Raw genomic sequence first — 23,619 nt, 5'->3', positions numbered from 1 at the left:
TTCTCTACCACCAAACATCCTTTATTGTTGGGAGGCTGCTTCTATGGTCATTAACTCCCCCACATCTCTGACCTGCTCCTTGGCAGAACTAATGTGTTTCTACGGCAATAGAAAGTCTTCAGCCTGAGGTGTTTGAAGCAGGAAGCCATTCATTCCTTCAATGAATTCTTCTTTATAACAGCAGGTGACCTCCAGAGTGGACCAAGAGCCTAAGGCCAGAGCCTTACACAAATATTACACTTTCCTATATATAGGTTTAACAAACATTTGGAATGAATGAATATCACTACCCATCCAATAACTTTTAATTCATGCTTTGTGGTTTTGATTCCTTTTCTTTAATACAAAGCTGATAGAAAATAAAATAGAAATTTAGAGCATATTAAGTACAGGGATTTTGCATGTCTTTATGGTTCTGAGTATTTTCTTCAAGAATTTGAAATAAGAATTCTCCCACTTTCAAAGCTGATGACATGGACTGACTCCACCTCCATTTCATTTCTGTTGCTCAAGAGTCAGATTTGTATTCTAAAGGATTTCACTTGTGATTCCATCATTCTCTTTATAGGTCTCTTGTAAGCAATAAGAATAGTTTAATTAACAGAATTCAAAATCACCTGAGGAGTAAAAACCAAGGAAAACTCTTTATGACTACCAAGTAACATTATGAAGAATGATACCAACTCATTCTAGGTTGCCTACAAAATGGAAGTACAGAAAATAACTTTAAGTGAAATAAATTTAGAAAATTAAATGTGATAATCCCCATTTTAATAACATTTGGCTAATAGGCACTAATACAGCTTCCTTCCTATGGGAAAACATGCAGAAAAAGACAAAAATTAATAAGTAAGTAAAGCAGACACTTAACCTCAGGCTAGAATCTGGGAGAAACTGGCATACTTAAAATATAAATAGAAGTAGTTGAGGGGGGGAAATGAAAGAAAGTAAGAAACTTACTGTGGATTTAATTCTTCATGTAAGTTAAGAGACTGACTGAAAGAAAGAAAAAAAGAACTAAGAAAGATGCTTTATCTGTTCCCTAACTAAATGGCACATTTCAGGAGCTATTTGGAGACAAAGCACCACAATACATGCATTTGGAAAGTATAGCTACTGCAAGCAAGCACTAAAGAGAGGACAAATATTAAAAAATCTTGTTGGGACTTATAATCTTTACCTATTTTTTTGGTTTAGAATCACAGAAGCAGATTACGCAGGTAGGAGAAAAATCCTTAAAGTAGTGGGGAATTGCATGGCCTACTCCAGTAGTATGTCCTTTGCTATCACTCTCAGATGAGAATTCCACCATTACTCAAGTAGAAAGGACCTAAGAGAATCCCTATCTTCTGTTAAGAAAATTACATCCTGATGGATCTAAACTCATTTAAGAAAAATAATCATCATTGGGCTAATAAAAAATTACTGCAGCAAAAGAGAAAGGGAATAGTGCAAAGATGAGGACATCTCTGACAATTCATTGCAAGATCTAAAAGAAAATTACAATTACTTATATGAAAAGGCTTAGAGTCTCAGTGTCAGGTAAAGACATGAGAACATAGGATGAAGAAAAGAAAGCTACAAATGAGTTATCAGAGGGCTTTAAGGACAATTATAAATTAGTGATAAAGGTAAAATTTCCATTTGACCCTGGTCTGGATATCCACTGCTGTGGAAAATCAAAGCAGTGATGTGGACCAGAAGCATGGGAAGTCTTCCCAGGACACAGAGAAAAATGACAGATTTGATGAAAGAAAGTGGAATACTCACGTAATATACATATATCAAAATGAATGTATATGGAGAGAAAAAAGAGAATAAAGATAAAGCCAAGAGAAGTTGCTCCCCAAACAATATAACCAGTCTAAACAGAGAAGACATAAATAAGAGAAAATAGTTCAGAGGTGAGAAAGGACTTACTACATACAAAGTATAATTTCTGGGAAAAAAAAATCCTTATCCAGATACATTCTGATAAAATAAATGAATCACGAACATAAAGTAAAAACACTGAAACCACCTAAGGAGGGAAAGCAAATGTCTATAGCTAATAAAAAATCAAGTTCACCACAGACCTCTCCTCTACAGTAATGAATGACAAAATACATTGGTGCAACAGGCATCAAAATATTATTAAAATATAGAACATGTAAATAATCTAATTGAGAAGTTTGGTTCTATATATTTAAATGTAAAAACTTTGTGTCTTACATTTAAGATTACACAGTTATTTTCAGAGTCCATAAAATATTTACTTAGGAAAGATCTTCTACATGGCCACAAGGAAAATTTCAACAAACATAAAAAAGTAGGGATCCCTGGGTGGCGCAGCGGTTTGGCGCCTGCCTTTGGCCCAGGGCGCGATCCTGGAGATCCGGGATCGAATCCCACGTCGGGCTCCCAGTGCATGGAGCCTGCTTCTCCCTCTGCCTGTGTCTCTGCCTCTCTCTCTCACTGTGTTCCTATCATAAATAAAAAAAAAATTTAAAAAAAACATAAAAAAGTAGAAATTGTATAGTTCACATTGTCTTATTATGCAATAATTAACATGGCAGATAATTAATCTCAGGCAAATATTTAAAAATTTTTCCTTGGCAGCTCTTTAGTCAACCAATATTTCAAGACTATAATTATTGCAATCTACATTGAAACTAACGAAAGAGACAACATGGTATGTCAAAAACAGAATGAAACAGCAAATTCTATACTCAGGACAAAAGGTATAAATCTAAATACTCTCATCAGTAAATAGGTAAGAATAAACATAGATAAACCAATTATTCAAGTCTAAGAAGCTAAAACTGATATGCCAAAGTCATCCTAACTAATTTGAGACATAGGAATAAGGACGGATGAAAACTAACACAAGACTTACTTAATTATAAAGCATACAATGATATGATTGACAAATCTGAAAGCTAGTAGACTGAAGGGACCAAAAAAAAAGGTGAAAACTCGAGAACTCACAAAACATATACAAGGATACACATACACACAAAGAAAAGTACAAGTTTTAAGAATAAAAAAGTCATATAAGCATAGATTTAGAAGAGCTATTTATTAAACTTTAAAACTGTGCTACTCATAAAATTATATTTTAGTAAAAATTCAAAAAGAAATGACTTACTATGATGCCACAAATTGAACAGACTAACAGGGAGTTCCCTTCAAAAATACGCAGGTCCAGAGGACCAGCAGGTGAGCTTTTTGAATCTTTGTGTAATAATTTCTATGATATTCTGAAGCTCATAAAAATTATAAATTCCCAGTGAACCTAAAAAGGAAATTTCAAACAAGTTTCAAATGAGAATATAAATATGAGAAAATTCTAAATAAAATTATTAGTAACTCTAGTATCTTATTAAAGTCTTAATACAGTATCACAAGTGTGGGTTCCTTCCTGATACACAAAGATATTTCAATATAATAAGCCCTCTGTGCCTCAGTTTCCTCATCTATGAACTGAATAATGATAGGTTTCTACCTTTATTGTGATTTCAAAGACTGAATGTATTAAGTTTAAATGGCTTAGATATTTTGTGTGTGTGTGTGTGTGTGTGTGTGTGTATGTTCTGCTTCTCAGGAGAACCCTAATTAATAGATCATTACAAGAAACCTAAGTTTAAAATTATTAAAAAAATAATTATAACTTATACCAAAAAGGTATTTGCTTAAATTCATTAGTCATGTACATTGGGTGAGTTAGTGGGGAGACAGCCTGGAAAAATCAAACCTAGAGCTAGAAACAATAGCACAAACCTTTTTATTAAACTAGGAATTGTATATCCATTTGAAACCAAGTCAATAGCATTCTGAACTATGAAACACTGGAAGCATTCCAATTAAAATCTGAAATATATTATCACTATTTTTTTTCAGTTTTATGACACAAGTTCCTGTTAATGAAATCACACAAAAAAGGAATGAGGACTCATGACTACTGAAGAAAAATCAATAAAAATTATCACTACTGGCAGATTGTTTCACTAACTAATAAACTCAAGAAAATTGAAGAAAACAAACTATCAAAATTCTACTACTGAAATTAATATAACACTATAGTTAAGTAACTAGAATTTATTTATTTTTAAAAGATTTTATTTATTTATTTATCCATGAGAAACACACACACACAGAGAGAGAGAGAGAGAGAGAGAGAGAGAGAGAGAGGCAGAGACACATGCAGAGGGAGAAGCAGGCTCCATGCAGGGAGCCTGATGCTGGACTTGATCCGGGACTCCAGATGCCCTGAGCCAATGGTAGGCGCTAAACTGCTGAGCCACCTAGGGATCCCCAGTAACTAGAATTTAAATAAAAACTTGAAACAAAAAAACAAAAGAAACTAAAAACATAAACTCTGAAGTTGACAATAAGTTTTATATGGCCAGTACCCAAACTGATTCATTCATCCATAACCATACCCAGTATACTTGTTGACTACAGGCTTTTTTCTGTCTTGGGATAGTTCTCTTTCTCTTCTCTCTTTCTCAATCTCTTTCTCTCCATCTTCTCTTTGTTTCTCTGTGTCGTCTAGAGACTTTCCCCTGCATGGAGAATAAAACCTTCTTCATGAGTTCTCCATAGTTGGTCTCTAACTACTTCTCAGAAAGCTATCTTCCTATTCCCTCAATGCATTAGACTCCTCGAATCCTTGTTTTTCCCTGTGTCTGTAGATCTCTACTTGTATCAGGTCACTCTCAAAATCCATTTTCTGATGATATATCTAATATAATCCCCAATCTTTTCATACTCTATTACATCACCTTTTCAAAAAGTACTTCTTGCAATCTGCAATTTCCATGTGGTTGGTTTGTTTGTCTGATTATTGGTTATTATCTGTCTCACCCTATTAGAATGTAAGCTTTTGAAACAAACCAAATGCTCAACCAAGGGAGCTTGGTTAGATGATTCCATTGCATTTACACTTTGGGATTATTGTTCAGTCATTAAAAATGTTGCTAAAGGGGCATCTGCGTTGCTTAGAAGGTTAAGTGTCTGACTCTTGATTTCAGCTCAGGTCATGATCTTAGGGTCCTGGGATTGAGCCTCAAGTCAGGCTCTGAACTCAGCCCAGAGTCCACATGAAATACTTTCTCCTTCTCCCTCTGCCCCTCCCCTCATTCAGTCTGCTGCTCTCTCTCTCTCTCTCTCTCTCAAATAAATAAATAAATAAATAAATAAATAAAAATATTTTATTTATTATTTATTTAAAAATGGTTTTATTTATTTATTCATGAGAGACACAGAGAGATAGGCAGAGGCATGGACAGAGGGAGAAACGGGCTCCTCACAGGGAGCCTGATGCAAGATTCAATCCCCAGACACCCTGAGCCAAAGGCAGACACTCAACCACTGAGCCACACAGGCATCCCTAAATAAAATCTTTAAAAATTCCTGCTAAGGATGATTACTTATTACCAATAAAAGAAATGAAAAAGAAAGAATACAAAACAGGTAAAGAAGTATATCATTCAAAATATGTATCTTTAACAATGATCCCTTTTCCAAAGGCTAACCAATAAATTTTTTGTTTCAGGACATGAGAGATAGGATATATGCTCTTTTCAGAATTTTTCATTAGAAAGAGAAACTTCTTATTATCATCTTTAACAACATTTTTTTAAAAATTTTTTTTATTTATTTATGATAGTCACAGAGAGAGAGAGAGAGAGGCAGAGACACAGGCAGAGGGAGAAGCAGGCTCCATGCACCGGGAGCCCGATGTGGGATTCGATTCCGGGTCTCCAGGATCGCGCTCTGGGCCAAAGACAGGCGCTAAACCGCTGCGCCACCCAGGGATCCCCTTTAACAACATTTTTAAGCAACATTTCAGCATGTCAAAAAGACAGGCAATTTGCACTAAATATGCCGCGTTGCACATTAAAGAGTTATAGAATAAATTTAGTATGATTGGATCATACTTTTTAAAAATAAAATAATACAGAAAAGAAAGGAATTAAATAGAATAGAACATATCAAAATGTGTTGCTGCAAAGGGGAATTGTACTATGAGGAAAAAAGGTGTTCTGCATGTGTGTGTGTGTACTGAGTCAGGATATAAAATATATTTATTATTGTGGGTTGAGGTAAATAAATGGCAAGAAAAGGAAGTTTGAAAGCTGCTGCTGTGAGTTTCACTTAAGGAGGGTTAGATGGGAAAAAGAGGGAAATTCTTCTCTTCTGGTTATGGGAGAGTAAGGAAAAAAGTGTGAAAGGGAATATGAAAGGTTTCCTCTATCCCGGGCTTTTGCTAAGTAGAGCGATAATGTTATTAGATACATGGAGAACAGAGGACAGAGCTATCCCTGCTTCTATTCTTTTCCAGGAGATCCCAGGCTTCCCACAAATATCTGGGAGTAGTTGCATCAGATTGAACTTGGAAAAGGAAGACTTCAAATCTAGTTTTCCTAGTTCTCTCTGGTTTCCTGAGAAAGGACATAATCACCCACGTTTTACTAAGAACTATTCCATTTAGCTCTCACTAATAATATTATTATTCCTTCCTCTATCTTATTGTATTCTTCCTGGTTAGCCCTCCGACTACTTAGCCACATGTTTGGCTGGTCTTATTTTCTTTGCCACTTTGGTTGCACGCTGGGATACTTGCTTGTTCAATCTCCTAGTTACCACTTTTCTGCTGACAGGGTTTTTTTTTTTTTTTTCTTCCCTTCCTTCAAGGCACCTTTCATGAATTCCCCCTGGAAGCCCCTAACCCTCACTTCTTTGGATCTGCTCTCGAACTTTGAACTTGGCTAATAACATTTTGCTTCCTTGAGCCCCCTGTAACAGGCAGGACCTGGTCCTACCTCCTTGCTGACCTATTTATAGAGGGTTGGGCTATACTAAGCTGTAAGTCATATTTTGAAGTATTATCTTATATTCAACTTGTTTCTGATTTCCTGTAATTCTTGCTACTCTAAGGTTCTACACTTATCGAAGCTGAGCATACCTTCAGGGAAAGGGCAGAAGCCAGGGAAAAAGAAGTGTCAGGCATTTGAAAGAAAAAAGATTTTTTTGGGAAGACCTAGGCTTTAAATTATTAAGCTCTAGCTTGGAGAATTCAGACCACAGCAGTTTTTCTATAAAGCAAAGAGTAAAGGAGAATGCAAGATTCAAATGACTTTCATTTTTTCCTTTGGAAGGATAGTCAACTTCCCTCTGGCCTGGTGGGAGGCTTAGGCCCAGGGAGAATAGAAAGGGTCCTACAGAGAGGAAGGAAAAAGATGGTAGAGTTGGAAGATAGGGATATGTATGTTCCTGAGGGAAACTTCCCTGTCCTCTCTCATGACTGAAAGGGAAAAATAACCTTCATATACTTTAGGAATTCCATGGTATAAAAAGCTTATTTTTTTAATCTTGCCTTAACTACTATTGGATGAAAATGCCTCAGAGTGCATATCAGGGAATCTACAAGGGAATATAAAGATCAACATGGTATATTCAGGTAAAGAGAGAATGAAGAATAATACCGTATGGTTTCCCAGTGTGAATGGTGTAGAGGAGATTCAGACTTTCTTTATGGCCTCAGAAAAGAACAAGAAAGTTCTTCAATGACAAGAAGGCTGGGAGAAGTCTGAGGTCAGAATGAGGCAGGCACTATGTTCTTATCACTGAATGCCATTCAGTGAAGAAATGAGCATCGGATGCAGTAGGGCAAGTGGCAGACACCCAAAGATCAAATGGAATACTACCAATGGTAGATAAAAGAAGATACGTCTCTCCAATATAAGGACAAAACATGAACCAACCATTCATGGGGTGAGGACAAAGAGACATGTATGTTAGAGAAACCCTGAAAAACCAGGTACTTAGATAAAAGGTATTAATTTTTTTTTTTTTTTTTTTTTTTTTAGAGAGAGTGTGTATGTGTAAGTAGGGGAAGGGGGAGTGCAGAGGGAGAGGGAGCAAGAGACTCCCAAGCAGGCTTCATGCTCAGTGCAGAACCTGGCATGGGGCTTGATCCCATGACCCTGAAATCATGACCTGAGCTGAAATTAAGAGTCAGACAGCCAACTGATTGAGCCACCCAGGTGCCCCAAAACGTGCTAAATTTTAAACCAGGAAAAGACTGTGCTTCCTTGGGTTTTTCCAAATACTAGCCGATATGGGCAGCTTATTAACAGGTCATGTTTAATTACAAGGTTTAAAATTTATGTGATGTTATGGGATATTATATTGTATCAATTGTATTGGTGTTGTGGATCCAAATTTTGAACCTACTACCTGATAATGACCCAAATTTCCTTTCCTTTATTTCCTATTACCTTTACATCTATAAATTGCTCCAAATATAGAATCATGGGGATAGTTTTAGTTCTACTCCCTTTTAGTCCTTTTTATCCCATCTATGGCTTAATCAAATCACTTCCTTGTCAGAAACAGTGAGGTTTTTTTATATTTCACCACAAAATTGCTAATCCAACTTTGATGTTGATCTTTATTCTAGTCTACTGGGGACCTAGAAGTGTAAGCATTACTTCATACCAAATATGTTTTTAAAAGATTGTAAACCAAGCAAAATGATAAGAAGAAAGTTCTCTGTGTTAATATTTAAACTGTGGAGTTTTCCAAAGAGACATCCATGTGGTACTTTCAAAAATAATCTTGAAGTAGAATTGTACTCGCAAATTTTCAAATTTTCTGAAGATATCAAGCTATTCCTAAGTACCGAAATGCCAAACCACTACAGATAAATTGTAGAAACACTTCAGAATTCAATGTGACTGGACAGAAATGGGACAGAGGAACTTTGAATGTAAGCAAGTGACATGATGCTTTTTAGAGAAAAACACTTCATCATACTTATGAAACTGAAGGTTCTGAGCTGTTAGCTAACCTCAAAATGGCAGAGATTCAAGTTACTGGCCCCATATACTAGTGATGCTCTCTAACAGCCAACACATATTATCAACAAAAATATTAAGAGAAATACTGTATTATTTGAGCACTATGTGCCAGGTGCTATGTATCCTATGTGTACTACTTTATTTAAAACTCTCAATAAGCTCTTGCTCATTCTGTTTTAGGAAATAAGGAAAATGTCAAGGTCAAACTGACGTCAGAGATACAAGCCCAAGGCAGTCTAGTCTGATGTCAAATCTCAGACATTTACCTACTATGTGACACTGCCCTGAACTGAACATCTTCTACTCTGGAACAAATCTACATCTTTTCTGTTCCTGAAATAGTGTCAGAATCAAGGGAGACGTGCCAGAATAAGAATAGATCTAGGGCAGGGCTACTAAAATTGTCAAGCTATGGTATAGGAGGGTAGTCTTTTTAAAAAATAATTATGAGTTCAAGATACAAACTATAGAAAACATGAGCAGTTCACAAAACCCTGGAGGTCTAAAACTACAGACTAGCCTGTATGTCTTAAAGAAAGAGGCTATATGAGAGAGAATTTTCTTTACCAACTCTCGGAGATTTGCTGTTTTTAAGCTGAAGATAGAATAGCAGGACTATAAAGACCCTTGCCTCATGTTTTCTGCCTCTGCCTCTACTTTCCTGAGTTTGTCAGGTACTCCTCACTTGCAGCCACAATGTATCTGAGACCTTAGCCCCATCATCTGGTAACAAATTACCTTGGCATCCTCTCAAATCAGCCTTTCCTGGGTACCTCCGTTTTTACTTAGACCCTGGATTTGCTACCTCTAGTGATTATCCTTTGGGTATTTTGTTACTTCCTCAAGCCATATATCTCTCCTTGACTTCTCTCAGTCCATACAATAGGGATTTGATGTGCGTCTTTATTTCTAATTTAGCAGTTGCCTTTCTCATTCCACTTTTTGTTCTCACTAAAGCCCTGTTGAGGGACAATCCTGTTTCCCAAAATGAAATCCTTGTCTCATACTTAACACCACCGTCTGAATTCTGCTGTTTATGAACAAGTGTCCCTGGCCTGCCTCCTAGAGTTGACTACATCGCCAATGCTATGCTTTGTCTCCCTGATAGTAAATCATGTCTCACCGTCATCTGAAACAGTCAATTCTAGGTGACGCTGCTTAGGTTTTTTTTTTTTTTTTTTCTAAGCTTATGTGTTGTGAAGCTATTACTAAGTAGGAGGAAATGAAACTAGGTGGACAGGTATTTGGCTAGAGAGAACTTATCAGGATAGAAGATTCTATACCCTACAAAAATGGTTCCATTTTAGGGTTTAATCAGACCCTATTATAATCTGGGTTAGCTTTAAAGAGAACCGGTCCATTGGGCAGAAGTTGAGGAAGTCAAAGTTTGGGGCCCCATATTCATGTGTGAGCCACAGAAACATGGAGTTTGCCTTAGCTGATTTTGGAAATATCAGAAGTAGATTTAGACTCAAGATAAAAGGATTAAGCCAGGGGTCCATATACGCAGACACCTGAGGTATGATTCAGGGTGGGTTATAATCCCAACAAGCTGTGATATAAACCAGGAATCTGTGGCCAAGAAGAATAAAGCAAGCACAAGGAAGTGTGGGGCAACAGGTTAGGATGGATGTACAATTTCTGAGGGATTACCTATATACCTGATGACTTCTATATTCTTGTTTGGTTTTATAAAATGGACAGGGTATAGTGTATGTATGATTTAAAGGACCCAGAGGGGGGGGAAACAGGGAGGAACCATAAAAGTCCACAAGACCTCGTATTTACTTTGTGGGAACAAGCTAGGTTAGAAAGAAAGGACAGATTTTCCATTGATAGTCTGCGTTTACCCTATCCAGCTGTATCTCCAGAGTTACTAGTTTTCCTCTTTCTGTCCCACTACCTTGGGTGTATCTTGTACCAAGCCCTGACTCCCTCCATGACATTGCCTCCCTCTCATTACCTAGGTTGGAATGTCACACTCATACTGGAAGATGGGAGATAGACATTAAAGAGAAACCATAGTCAATAAAACAGGTTATTAAGATAATTAGGGTTGTCAGAGGAGAGCCCCTAAATTTTCATGGCCCTGTAATCACAAATGATAAAATGTTCATCGCTGCTCCTGTTAGAATACTCCTGAGTGGTGCCTGGCAATAATGCAATGTGGGGTTCCTTTGGGCTCTATGCAACATCCATATGCACATGCTAAATCCAAGAAGCTAGTGTTCCATAAAGTTATTTATACTGCTCCTATAGGAAAATACTCTAATTGGGCTACAGAGCATCTTGGGTCTGATTTCATTGCAGCATTTAGATGTGTTTTCTAGAGCTCCTCTCCTCCTTGATAAACCATCTCCCTGCCAATCCTTAAGCCTCAGCTCAGGCTCACCACCTGGAGGCCTTTAACAGCTAGTGCTATAGGTGTGGCCATATACATCATGCCTGGTTGGCCAGGGCAGGTAAAAAAAAAAATGTTGAATTTTAAGAAGAAGAAGAAAAAAAACAAGAAACAATAACCTTGATTGGTTGAACTGGCCATTTGTTTCCATAAGTTATCTATCCAATATTTTCATAGAAACAACAACGAAAACATATTAAATCCAGTGACATTTTTATTCTCATGTCTTGTTACACAATTAATGGCTGCATGTAAAATCTGCCACCCTATGCCCTGGGACTTTGTTTATTTATATAATACTCATAGTGTCAGCAGAAGTGCATGTGTTGACCAACCCACCCTGTCCACTGCGAGTTTCTTAAAGGAAGGAATTCCATCTTATATATCTTTGCATGTCCAATATCCAGAATTAGGCCGGGCCCAGCACAGATACACCTGGCTGTTTGCTCAATTGAAATAAATTCTACAATGTCCGGGTTCTCTAAGCTCTCTCTAAGCTCCAAGTAGTTCATGCAGGAGCTCCTGAGGGTTCCATGGATTTATGGTCCTCCCCAAGGCAGAGACGTGCACTACGTGGAAAATAAAGGCCCTGGGTTCCTGAAGCTTAGATCCTAATATGGGAGGTTAAGGAAAATAATCCCCATTAGGGATAGTCACTAGGTCTGGATTCCTCTGAAAATGCGATACCCTGACATTCTGGGATAACAAGATACTTCAATCTAGAATCCTGCAAACACTCAAAGAGCCCATGATTCCATAAATACGAGTCCCCCTCCCCCCAAAAAGGACAGTGCCAAAATGCAGGTGAAGTACTATTTGCACAACATGAGCAGCTAAAATCTGGATGTGCCTCACCGACAATACGCATTGTGAGCTGCCATCTGAGAGTTGCGGCTTACTGTCCCTTAAAGCTGCTGTGTTGTACTATGCAGGAATGATTTACTTTTAAAAGACAGATCTTCAGAAACTTAAGACAATTCCTACCCCTCACCCTTCCTACACAAATGACTAGGGAGTGAACTCCTCCTCTTTTCTCTTCAGAAATGCTGTATGTTGAGTTTTACTTCTAAAATGATAATTAATTCCATCCACGAAAGTGGCATTTCATAACGGGGTCCTCAACACCATGTGAGGCATTCATTGAGACCCTCTCAACAATCTTGATTCCTCCTATCTTGGAAATCCAGAGGGTAAGCACTAGATCGCAGCCTATAAAGATAATATACATATTTCACTTAAGTGAGTTAAAGGACCTCGGAGGAGACAATGGGGACTATTCATTTTTCTGGTGCTTGGAGTTCCCCTCCCCACAGCAGAAGTAGCAGGGGGGAGAGGAAACTGCAGTGTGTTATGCTAATTTGTTATGGGAGCAGATAAATGAATACTATGCTCCAGGTTTTCCATAGCAATTGCTTTTGTTTCGCATGTATAAATGCACATTTTTAGCTATTTTAATGACTTCCCTATCCGTATGCTGCGTGAATAGTGAAAAAACATATTCAAGAAAGTGAATTGCACGCAGGAAGCACTAATAATCGTGGTCATAGGAACAAATCACAAACCGCTAGCATAGTCCCCGTTTTTCCCTATCAGAATTTGGTTAACTATTTCTACTCTTGCTCCAGGATAAATTAAAGATGCCTCGGGTTTTCGAATCCTTTTGTAACTATGAATTTCTTAACGCTCAACAGCAGAGCCAGCCAGCTTTGCCCCAATGAGACACTGTCTTTCACAAAAGAGAAAAGATTTCCAGGGCGGCTAACTTCAGGAGGAGACACTGCATATGGAATAAACTAAGCTCTGAACTCCTAGTGCTTCTCCCCAGGGAGGAGAGACACCTCATTGCCGCGATGACCACATTTCCACTTAAAGGGACGGAAACGGGAAAGCAAGGCAGCCGCCTGCAGGTGCCGCGGCCTGTTCCGCGCGCTGGTCGAGCCGCACGGGTCCTGGGAGACCTCGGGCGCCGGGGGAGGGCGTGCGCCGTCATCACCGGGTCTGGGCGCGGGCGGCCCTCGGCGTGCGAGCGCACACGGCGGCTCAGGCACCCGAGCGGTGGTCCGCCGCGCCTGCCGCGCAGCTCCCAGCGCCGGGGGAGGGCCTCCGCGGGGGAGGCTGGAGGCTGGAGGCCGCCGGCCTCGCGGAGCCTCCCGGCGCCGTCCACACCGCTGAGCGCCTGGGCCGCCGCGAGCAGGCAGGGCGCAGGCGGAGCGGAGGCGGCCGGGAGGCGCGGAGGCAGGCGGCTGAGCCGCGCACCCGGCTTTGACGTCGCCCAGCTGCGGCTCGCGGCTCGCGCTCTCAGCACGTAGCGCACAACGTGACCGCACACAGCCTCCCTCCCCGGCAGCCCGTCCGCGCGTCCGCCCGCTCTCCGCTTCGCCCTCCCCTCCCCCTCCCCCTCCTCCGCGGCGCGCACCCCCGCGCACACCCAGGGATTCCGGCGGCGTCGCCACCCGGGCGCTCGGCCGCCCGGCCCCGCACCGCTGCCGCAGCTGGGGCCCGAGCGGCGGCCACGCAGCCCGGCGTCCTCCTCCAGCGGCCGCTCCCGCGTCCACCTCCGGATGCCGCCACTACGTTAGTCCAGGCGGGGAACCCCGTCGGCGGCTCCCGGCTCCAAACTCCCGCCTGTCCCGACCGCCCCCGCCCCCGCCCCCGCCCCCGCCCCTACCCCTCCACCTGGCGGGGGCGGCGCGGAAGCGAAGAGGACGCGCGCGGTGCGGGTGGGCACGCGTAGACGCGTGTGCGGATCCGGTCTCTGCTTGGCATTCTCCGTCCTTTGCGAGCGGCGGTGCCTGGACTCTGCTCTCGGCTCCCGGAGTCGGTGCGGCCGCCCGGAGCCCCCTCTCGGCCCGCGCGGCGCTACAGGCTATTTTGGAGAGCGGCGGCGGCGGCGGCGGCGGCGGCGGCTGGGGCCGGGGCCGGGGCCGGGGCCGGGAGAGCTCCGGACGCGCACTCCGCGCCTCGTCGCTCCCTCTCCTCCTCGCCCCCCTCCTCCCTGCCCATCCTCCCCACCCCCGTCCCCCAAACCCCACTCCTCCTCTTCCTCCCCCTCCTCCTCTTCCTCCTCTCCCCGCTCGGCGATGCGAGCCTGCATCGTGTAACAGGATTGGCGTTGCAATGGCAACTGATGGAATGGGGGCAGGCAAGGCAGCAGGGCTGGGGGCTCCGGACTGCGGGCGGGCGGGCCGCTGCCGCCGCTTGACGCTGCTCCGGGGACCTTCGCGAGTTACTTTGTAAAGGCGAACCGAGGCGAGGAAGCCCCTGCTCGGTGCCCGGAGTCCGAGGCCACTTCCTGCTCCGCGGCTGCCCGCGTCGGGCTCGCACCGCCCGCGCCCCGGCCCCCGGCCCCCGGCCCGCGCCCGCCGCCGCCGCCGCCGCCGCCGCCGAGACTCGAGCCCGCCACCCTCCGGAACACTTCGCCTCGCGGCCGCTTCCCCCCACGCCCCCCGCGCCTCCCCGGCGTCTGCGATTCCCCCCGGCGCCCGCTGCGAGTGCGGCGTGCGTGTGAGTGTGTCAGGGCATTGTGGTGTGTGCGCGTGTGCGCGTGTGTGCATGAGTGTGGGGCGTGCGGGGCTCCTGCGCTCCGCTCTCGGCCGCCGCCGCGGAAGGACGGACGGACGGCGCCTTCCGCTCCGGCGAGCGGTTCCCCGGCCCCCCGGCCCCCCGGCTCGGCCCGGGCGCGAGTGGGGCGCGCTCGGCCGGCCGCCGGCCCCCGGAAGGTCCCGCCGCGTCCCCCCCGGGCTGGATATGTCCATGTTCACGTGAAGATGGATTTAGTGTACGGTCTCGTGTGGCTGCTGACAGTCCTCCTGGAGGGGATCTCTGGCCAAGGAGTCTACGGTGAGTGGAACCGCGACGCTGTCGTGACCTTGTAGTTCTTAGGCGAGATAGGCAGGCGGGCGCAGAGGCACGAGCCGCGCCGAGCCGCGGCCCCTCCCGGCGCGGGGTTTGATTTACGCTCCATCACGTCCTGGGGAGCGGCGGGGAGGCAGCGAGCGCGCTGCGGATTGGGCTGCGAGCCGCTCCCCCGGCGCCCCGGCTCGGGCCGGGACGTGGGTCGAGCCCGCAACGTTGCACCCCTGCGAACGAGCGGCTTTGCGCCTGATTTATCCCGGCCGGGGCCGGAGCTCCAGCAGCCTTTGATTTAACGATGATTTGGCTCCTGGCATCGCCGCGGTTTCCCCCGAAGGGAAGCCTGGAATGTGACCCCAGTGAGCGCCCCATCCCTCTCCGTCTCCCGCCTCCTCGTCCTCTCCACCTTGTCCTTTTCTTTTTCTTTTTTCTTTCTTTCTTTCTTTTATTATTATTATTATTATTATTATTATTATTATTATTATTATTATTTTGACGAATGCCTCTATGACTTGGTTTTCCGGCTCAGGAAGTGGGGTGACAGTTGAGTCGCGTTCTGCATCAGCGTTGCCATGAATACTGACTTGGGGAGGGGAAGATAGCGGGCTAGATTTCTCGGTGCCAGACACAATTAAGGGACATGTTTGTGTGAATGGATGAGCAAATGCATGAATGAACGGATGGCCAGGTCCGCGCGTCTCGGCTCCGGGGCAGGACACCAGCTCGCTGCAACAGGAACACAACCTCAGTTCTCTGGAAAACCCAGATCTGGGCAGGTTGGGACCAGAGAGAAGGGCGAGCTTGTTAATTGGGAGATGTTTAAGTCCTCAAGAGCAGATCCAGGTTCCTCTGCCTGTCTGCAGTTGGCACCCTTGGCTTTCAGGACTGAAAGATACACACACACACACTGACACACACACACACACACACACACACACACACCCAGGCTCTGGTTGAAATGTGCGCCTTTTCCTGGGTGGGACAAGCAGCCAGCGCCACAAAGGGAACATAACTTTTGTGATCTCAAAGGTATGGCAGCGAGGTTAGGAGAACGGCTCTTGAGGGTACAGAGGGCCAAGAATCTCCCACAGTTCCCCTAGGGTCTATGTGTGCTGGAAATACAACCTACTGCGTCTAGTATCTATGGCTGCTGGCTTTGGACCCCAGCCCTGCAGTAGTGCTAGGTCAATGGCTCCCCGGGGCAAAGGGCCTGAGCATTTGTGGAAATGTCAGAGCTTTCCCTGCAGACCCTCGAACTTACTGCAGAGAGGGTTGTAGGTGCAAGGGGACCCCGAATACTCAAACTCTGTGGGAGTGTGGAGTGTGTCCTGGGCAGGTTCTGGGAAAGAGATGTGGAAGATCTGACCAAACCTTCACTGTCTCCACTGTGTTCTTCCTGGGCTGAGCAGTGGGAGGGGGTGGTAGGGAGGGGGTCTGGAGCATTGGCGTTCTGGCCCCTCCAGCAGCCGTCCATCTGCCACTCCTCTTTCCTGTCTTCCTAGTTCCCTTTTTGGCATGGGCCAGGAAAATTTCACTTTCTCCCACTTACACACATCTCAATTTCCTGTCTCTACCCACCCCCTCTTTGCCAGATGAAAGAGAACTTGCTTGATGGTGGTAGTGGTGGTGGTGGTGTGATGTATAAAAGAGTGTTGAGACTCCAGCAGATCTTACTGCATGGCCGACAGTGGGAGGTGGGGCATTGAGGAAGGAAGGAATTCATTTAGTGCTCTTTTGACTTCTGCTGGACTCCGGTGTCCCTGAGCATCTGAGAGTGGCTGAGAGTCTAGGGAAGGAGGAATGCTGGCTAGAGAGCCTTCTCCAGGAGCTATTCCTTAAGCATGAGGCGGTCTGGATTCCTTTTATCCCATGTCTAAGTCTTTTCTTTCTCTTCCATTTGTTCAGGCCATCCCAGCTAAAAGGATTAAAACCCCTACAAACTGTGTGTATGTATTTGTGTGTGTGTGTGTGTGTGTGTGTGTGTGAGAGAGAGAGAGAGACAGAGAGAGAGAGAGAGAGAGAAAGAGAGAGAGAGAGAGAATGAGAAGTTAGAAAGATGGGGGTGGGCAGGACGTGCTAGAACTGTCTGGATTAGAAAAGCATGGTACCATTTTCCTGTCACTTTTTGTCATTCAGATTATTGTCCTGGCAAGTTTCCTGTTGGGCAGTGGAAAAGGTAAGACCTAGGAGTGGAGATAGGAAACAGTTGCATTGAAATAATGACCCTGTTGCTTAACAAAGGGGGATGTGATGAAAGTGATGGTCTTTTCCCCCTGTTTTCTTTTAATATTGATGTGATATTAGGCATCTGGCTTGGAATAGAATGGGCTTTGTGTGAAGAATAATCAACATCCCTAGTCGTTACAAATGTCACAGTTAGTAGGTGGGTGAAAGAACATATTTATGTATTACTTTTTAAATATGTCTTAGCACAAGTTAGATTCTCACAGTATGAACCCCTACCCTTCAGCATCAGCATGGCTTGTTAGAAATGCAAATTCTTAAGCCCCTCCCAGACTTTCTAAATCAGAAATTCTGAATGTGAGATCCAGAAGTCTGTGTTCATTACCTTAGGGGATGACTGTGATTCTTGCTGAAGTCTGAGAATCACCAATAGGGACTTCAGATTTCATTGCTTTGACTTTGTAAATCATGAGCTTTCTTAATCTAAAGTAGTTTGAATTTTGTTTGGGAAAGTGTTTATAGTGAAGAGAACAGTTTTTTTAATTTAGGTATAAAATATTGACGAATTATGAAAAGGATGTAGACGTAAGATTAGTGTAAGGTTATAGATGTGTTTTGGTCATTTTACTTGAAGAGCAATTATAATTAAAGCAGGGCAATTAAAAACAGAGACTTTAAAGACCTACATAGGAACTTGCTACCATAAAAATCTGTATCCCTTATCGCTTTGTCTGTATTTACAGATGTAAACTCATTCATGTTACACATAAAGTATTATTTCTTAATATTGTCTTCTAGTAGCCAAGTTAAAGGAGAAATAAAAATTATACATAAGCAAAGCAAAATTATTTCATTGTATTTTCAAATTAACTTCATGATTTAGTAATTCAGTTTTTTTTTGTGTGTTTGTTTTTGCATTTAGGAACTGAGAATATTTGTTTTAGTACATGGGTTATAGTGTCTTGAGCTACTATGAATCTTCTTTCTCTTGTGCTCGGTCAGCTTGGTACTACTATGTGCAGTACTTACGTGTAAAAGCTTGTGCTGTAGACCTAGGAATTTACTGTCATTTATCTTGGAATATTTTCTTTGCAAACTAACTGCACAATAGCTAAGATTTGCACATGTGTGGCATTTGGATAAGGGAGATTACCCCTCAATTTATGTGTCTGTCTACCTTACCCTCCACCAATAATTCTAAGGTCATTTAAAAAAGACATTCAAAAACTGACTTTTTTCCTATATATTATTAAAAACTCCATATCAGAGATGGCATTACAGTGATATAAATTGTTTGAAAACACTCTGAAAGGAAGATTGCAAAAAAAAAAAAAAAGAATTCTTTATAATAGAGAAGCATCAAAAAACTTCATGTGGACTTCCTAAAACAACTGTTAACCGATTTGATGGGTTATAGTCATTTGGAGATCTCTGTATTTGTATAGGTTTTAAAATCCATTTTCTTCAGTTATAGTATTGACTTTCTTGAATTTTAGAAAGTTACTTGTATTCAACATTTTTTTTCCTGAAAATACTCTTGGAATTTTAGTGTCATGTTTTAACTTTGAAAACCAAAGCCATTAAATGAACAACAAAAGGTATCCATTTTTGGCATCATTTTGTTGGACCTCCATTGTATTAGGTTTAGGATAAGTGATTAAACATAGCCTCAAGGGTCATAATAAACCTCATCTATGTGTATAGTTAACTGTAATACCTAGAATCAAGTGATCCAAAACATTTTCCTAGTTTTGAAAATTTTCTTTGTAAGTTATTCTATAGTCATAAATTGGGCTATTTAACTATGTTTGCTTTTTTTTTTTTTAAATTTTATTTATTTCTTTAGCAGAGTTGGGAGAGGAGCAGAGAGACAGAGGGAGAGAGAATTTCACGCCGACTTCATACTGAACATGCAATAGGTTGTGAGGCTCGATCTCATGACCCTGAGATCCTGACCTGAGCCAAAATCAACAGTTGGATGCCTGACATACTGAGCCACCCAGGCACTCCCTAACTGTATTTTCTAGAGGTCCTGTTGATAATGGCATCATATTGAGAATTGTATCTCCCATAAACTTCTGAGTTATTTTGCTAAAAAAGAAAAAAACTGCTCCATTGCCACATACTGTATTTTTACTTCTGACCCATCATGCCCTTAATTTCCAAGGAGGCTCATAAAAGATTAAAGATTATAACTGCATTAGCACAAGACATATCTATAAATGAAAAAAAAAATTAAAGTCTAAGTCTGAATGATTTTTAACGGAAGCCAAATCAACCAATGGCTAGGTATCCTGAAATGGTTAATGCACCCTCTATAAATAGCTCCCAGGATGTGCTGGAAGCAATAAATAGAGTGAGTTTATCAAACATATGTTTATGACAAACTAGCAAGTTATATTCAGTCAATTCTGGTAATATCAATTAATATCATGTAATTTAGGAATGACATCGCAGACAGTAGCTATATAGAGAAGACTTGGTGGAATTGAAAATCAGGGAATAAGGTGGATAGGAAGGATCTGGAAGGTATTGCAGACTGTCTGTGGGTTGAATCTGAATGGACAGATCAACCCAGAAGGATAAGGGTGCTCTGGAATGTCTGTTGACCCTTACATCCAATCCCAGGATGTTGCTGTCCTCATGGCAAGGTTATCCCAAGTGCACTGAATTGTGATTTTTGCCCAGTTTGAATTTGGAGAGACCTGTTATCAAATGCTGCTTTTGACTGATTTAGAGTGTCAGCCTATGGGAGGAGAGGGGGATATGACTTTAATAAATGTTGTTGAAAAAATTGAATTGAAGCTGTACCACATATAGTCAGCTCTTTCTGTCTTTCCACTCCTCACCCCACTGTTCATACATCACCTGCACGTACACAGACTCATACTGTCACCACCTTGGCCACCATCACAAGGAAAAGTGGGATGTCTTTTTTATCAGGATTATTTTTGTCCAAAGTTGTCTCTGTTGGCCATGTTACTGAGAATTTGCATGGAAAATGGGCAGATGATTTTATATATGATATTACTTGCTCATGTCTTGTAAGTCCCTGGAAAAGTCCTTAAGTAGGCTATTAAGTATTTTAGATGGAGCAGGTTGTACATCAAGCCTAAGGAGTAATTTTCTAGAAAATAAGTTGGAAAGGATACCAGGATTCAGGTAATTAAGAATCAGAAGTTAAAGTTTAGAGATGAAGTTCTGGTGAATAGATGTCACAAAATTGAATTGAAGGCACTTTTGATGATCTTGATTTCCTGGCCTAATTTTATTGCCTCTAGTTCTGACTCTTCATATTGATACTGTAGAATTACTTTTGTTTTGGTTTTATAAAGTGAACCACCTTCAGTCTTTTTTGAAAAGCAGGATACAAGCAAACTTTTCGAGAAAAAAAAAAAAAAACATGCTCTGTATTATTTTAGACTGTACTGTTTTACTGTGGTTGTGGTAGAACTCATGGAGATGAAAGTTAACCAGCATGAACCTTAGGAGTTTATGTCTTTTTAAGAGAGTGTTAGAAACTGTGGGCCTGGGTTGCCTTCCACTTGTAGAGGTGATTCGTCATTCACATCTTCTGGCCTGGTCCTTGTGCTTTCGAAAGAGTCTTGAGAATTACTTTTGCAACTAAGGCTTGCAACCCAAAAAGGCAAAGGCAAAGAGCCAGATATACCCGCCTGGTCCTGGAACTGCTGCTCTTTGGCAGCTGCGGTAAACTAAGAGTATGTGCTATCAGCTCTGAGTTAAATTGGAGTGTGTCTTACTCTCCTTTTTGGTTATTTTGGAAAGACAAACAAAGTATTATATTGAGTGCAATTCACATATGAATAGGGTGAACATTTTCAGCTCCATTGTAATTGCCGTTAACTGAATAGTCCCACAAAATGAAATTTCATTTCTTTGTTTCAGTAACTGTCAGCGTAAATATGTAAATACTGCTTATAGCAGACTGAAGAAATGATTGCATTCATAGAAAACTGTATCCTATTTTTATTTTCAAATCCAATTAATAAACTTTTAGGCCTATATAATCATAAAGTAGTAAGTGAGAAGAGACTTTAAGATGTTGTTAAATCTTCCCACTAATTTAAGGTACAATATGGCGGTCAAATGGTGGTCCTATATTGTTGGTGAGATTTCTTTACAGAAAGAAATTTCACAACTTTTTTTCCAGAATCCAGGCACATCCATTGGGATGGATATTTTTTTCTCCAACTTATTCATAGAGTCCCTCATGCTCCCTTATTGGTGCTTGCACTTATCTTCCATTTTATACTAGTATAATTCCATTTCTTTCCTAACTATACCACCTTGCAACTGATCCCAGGTAAGATCTTCTTATAAAGGTTTCTTACTACTATTCAAAGATACTATGCCTTCTCTAATCTTTGTTTTAAAACACTTTATTTCCTTTTCTGTTGATACCATTGATTGAATTCAGTAAGAAGATGACTTGCATTTTGAAATCTAAATCATGTATTCCCTACAAGTTTATAATCACATAAAAGGATTTCAAATATTAGGAACATATTTTTGGTTTATTATACATTTACTATAAATATGTTAATTAAAGACATATTGGTAGGTAAGGAGCAAAGGTACTGAAAATTATGATATAATTATGATGTAACTGATATATCAGTTTCTTACTGTTCCCACTCAAAACTGTACTAAAGATTACTGTGTGGTTGACAGATGGGGTCAAGCATGTATACATGTTACCATATCTACAAGTAGAATATTTTTTGTCTTGTTTTGGATGAGAATGGGAGTAATAAAAATAATTGAGTGATTCTGTGGAAAGGGAAACACATCTGTCTGAAAGAGGAAAAGTTGGTTCATAGCCAGGCCTCCCAGGGTCCTAAAGGACAGCACAATAGGCAGCTGAGATCTCAAAGAGGTAAGTAGAAAATAGGATGTCAGCTTGAAAATTCTGTTAGAAAAATGTATCTGCCCTTTAAACAAATAATTTTTTTCCAAGATTTTATTAATTTATTCATGAGAGACCCAGAGAGAGAGGCAGAGACACAGGCAGAAGGAGAAGCAGTCTTCATGCAGGGAGCCCGATGTGGGACTCCACCCTGGGACTCCAGGATCATGCGCTGGGCTGAAGGCAGTTGCTAAACCACTGAACCACCCAGGTGTCCCTGCAAATCATTTTTTTTTTCTACAGTAATCAGAACTTTGTTCATGTGTGTCAAACAGAAGAAGTAAAATGCTTGCTGTTTGACTGAAGGACATCTTCTGGGAGATTTTTGTCATCTGAAAGGAAAAGATGAGGAACTCTTAAATAGAGCCTGTGGTCCCTGTGGACCAGATTATCCTGCCTGCCTGTTAAAACTAGACCTGCCCTACGACCCAGCAATTGCACTGTTGGGGATTTACCCCAAAGATTCAGATGCAATGAAACGCCGGGACACCTGCACCCCGATGTTTCTAGCAGCAATGTCCACAATAGCCAAACTGTGGAAGGAGCCTCGGTGTCCATCGACAGATGAATGGATAAAGAAGATGTGGTCTATGTATACAATGGAATATTACTCAGCCATAAGAAATGACAAATACCCACCATTTGCTTCAACGTGGATGGAACTGGAGGGTATTATGCTGAGTGAAGTAAGTCAGTCGGAGAAGGACAAACATATGTTCTCATTCATTTGGGGAATATAAATAATAGTGAAAGGGAATATAAGGGAAGGGAGAAGAAATGTGTGGGAAATATCAGGAAGGGAGACAGAATATGAGAGACTCCTAACTCTGGGAAACAAACTAGGGGTGGTGGAAGGGGAGGAGGGCGGGGGGTGGGGGGGAATGGGTGACGGGCACTGAGGGGGGCACTTGATGGGGTGAGCACTGGGTGTTATTCTGTATGTTGGTAAATTGAACACCAATAAAAATTAATTTATTAAAAAAAAGGTTTTTTTTCAAACAGAAACTTTAAAAGGTAAACCTATCTCGTAATGTTATAGTGGGGGCGATACAAAGAGATGGTTGCCAGCTCCGCTCCGGTCAGTATTCTTCACCTTCTTCAGCCTCTGCTTCCACAGAATCCACGCCCACCTCTTCGTAATCTTTCTCCAGGGCTGCCAGGTCCTCTCGGGCCTCGGAGAATTCCCCTTCCTCCATGCCTTTCCCCACGTACCAGTGCACAAAGGCTCGCTTTGCATACATGAGGTCAAACTTACGGTCCAGGCGGGCCCAGGCCTCGGCGATGGCGGTAGTGTTGCTCAGCATGCACACGGCCCGCTGCACCTTGGCCAGGTCACCCCCGGGGACGACAGTGGGGGGCTGGTAGTTGATGCCCACCTTAAATCCAGTTGGGCACCAATCCACAAACTG

At 42.3% G+C, this 23,619-nt stretch overlaps 1 protein-coding gene across 2 annotated transcripts in view; it reads left to right on the top strand.

The window, feature by feature from the left end:
- Positions 1–14,379: 14,379 nt before the first annotated feature.
- The window catches only part of MDGA2 (MAM domain containing glycosylphosphatidylinositol anchor 2), a 768,370-nt gene continuing 759,130 nt past the window's right edge, over positions 14,380–23,619 (top strand). For both annotated transcript variants that reach the window (XM_026000757.2, XM_072761490.1), the window contains exon 1: positions 14,380–15,087. In XM_026000757.2, the coding sequence (XP_025856542.1) occupies positions 15,015–15,087 (73 nt within the window). In that variant the 5' untranslated portion in view covers positions 14,380–15,014. The remainder of the gene's footprint in view (positions 15,088–23,619) is intronic.

This window comes from Vulpes vulpes, chromosome 6 (genome assembly GCF_048418805.1).
Source record: "Vulpes vulpes isolate BD-2025 chromosome 6, VulVul3, whole genome shotgun sequence".
Taxonomy (NCBI): Eukaryota; Metazoa; Chordata; class Mammalia; order Carnivora; family Canidae; genus Vulpes; species Vulpes vulpes.
The sequence above is the reverse complement of the archived record's forward strand: the minus strand, read 5'-3'. Positions and strand labels throughout refer to the sequence as shown.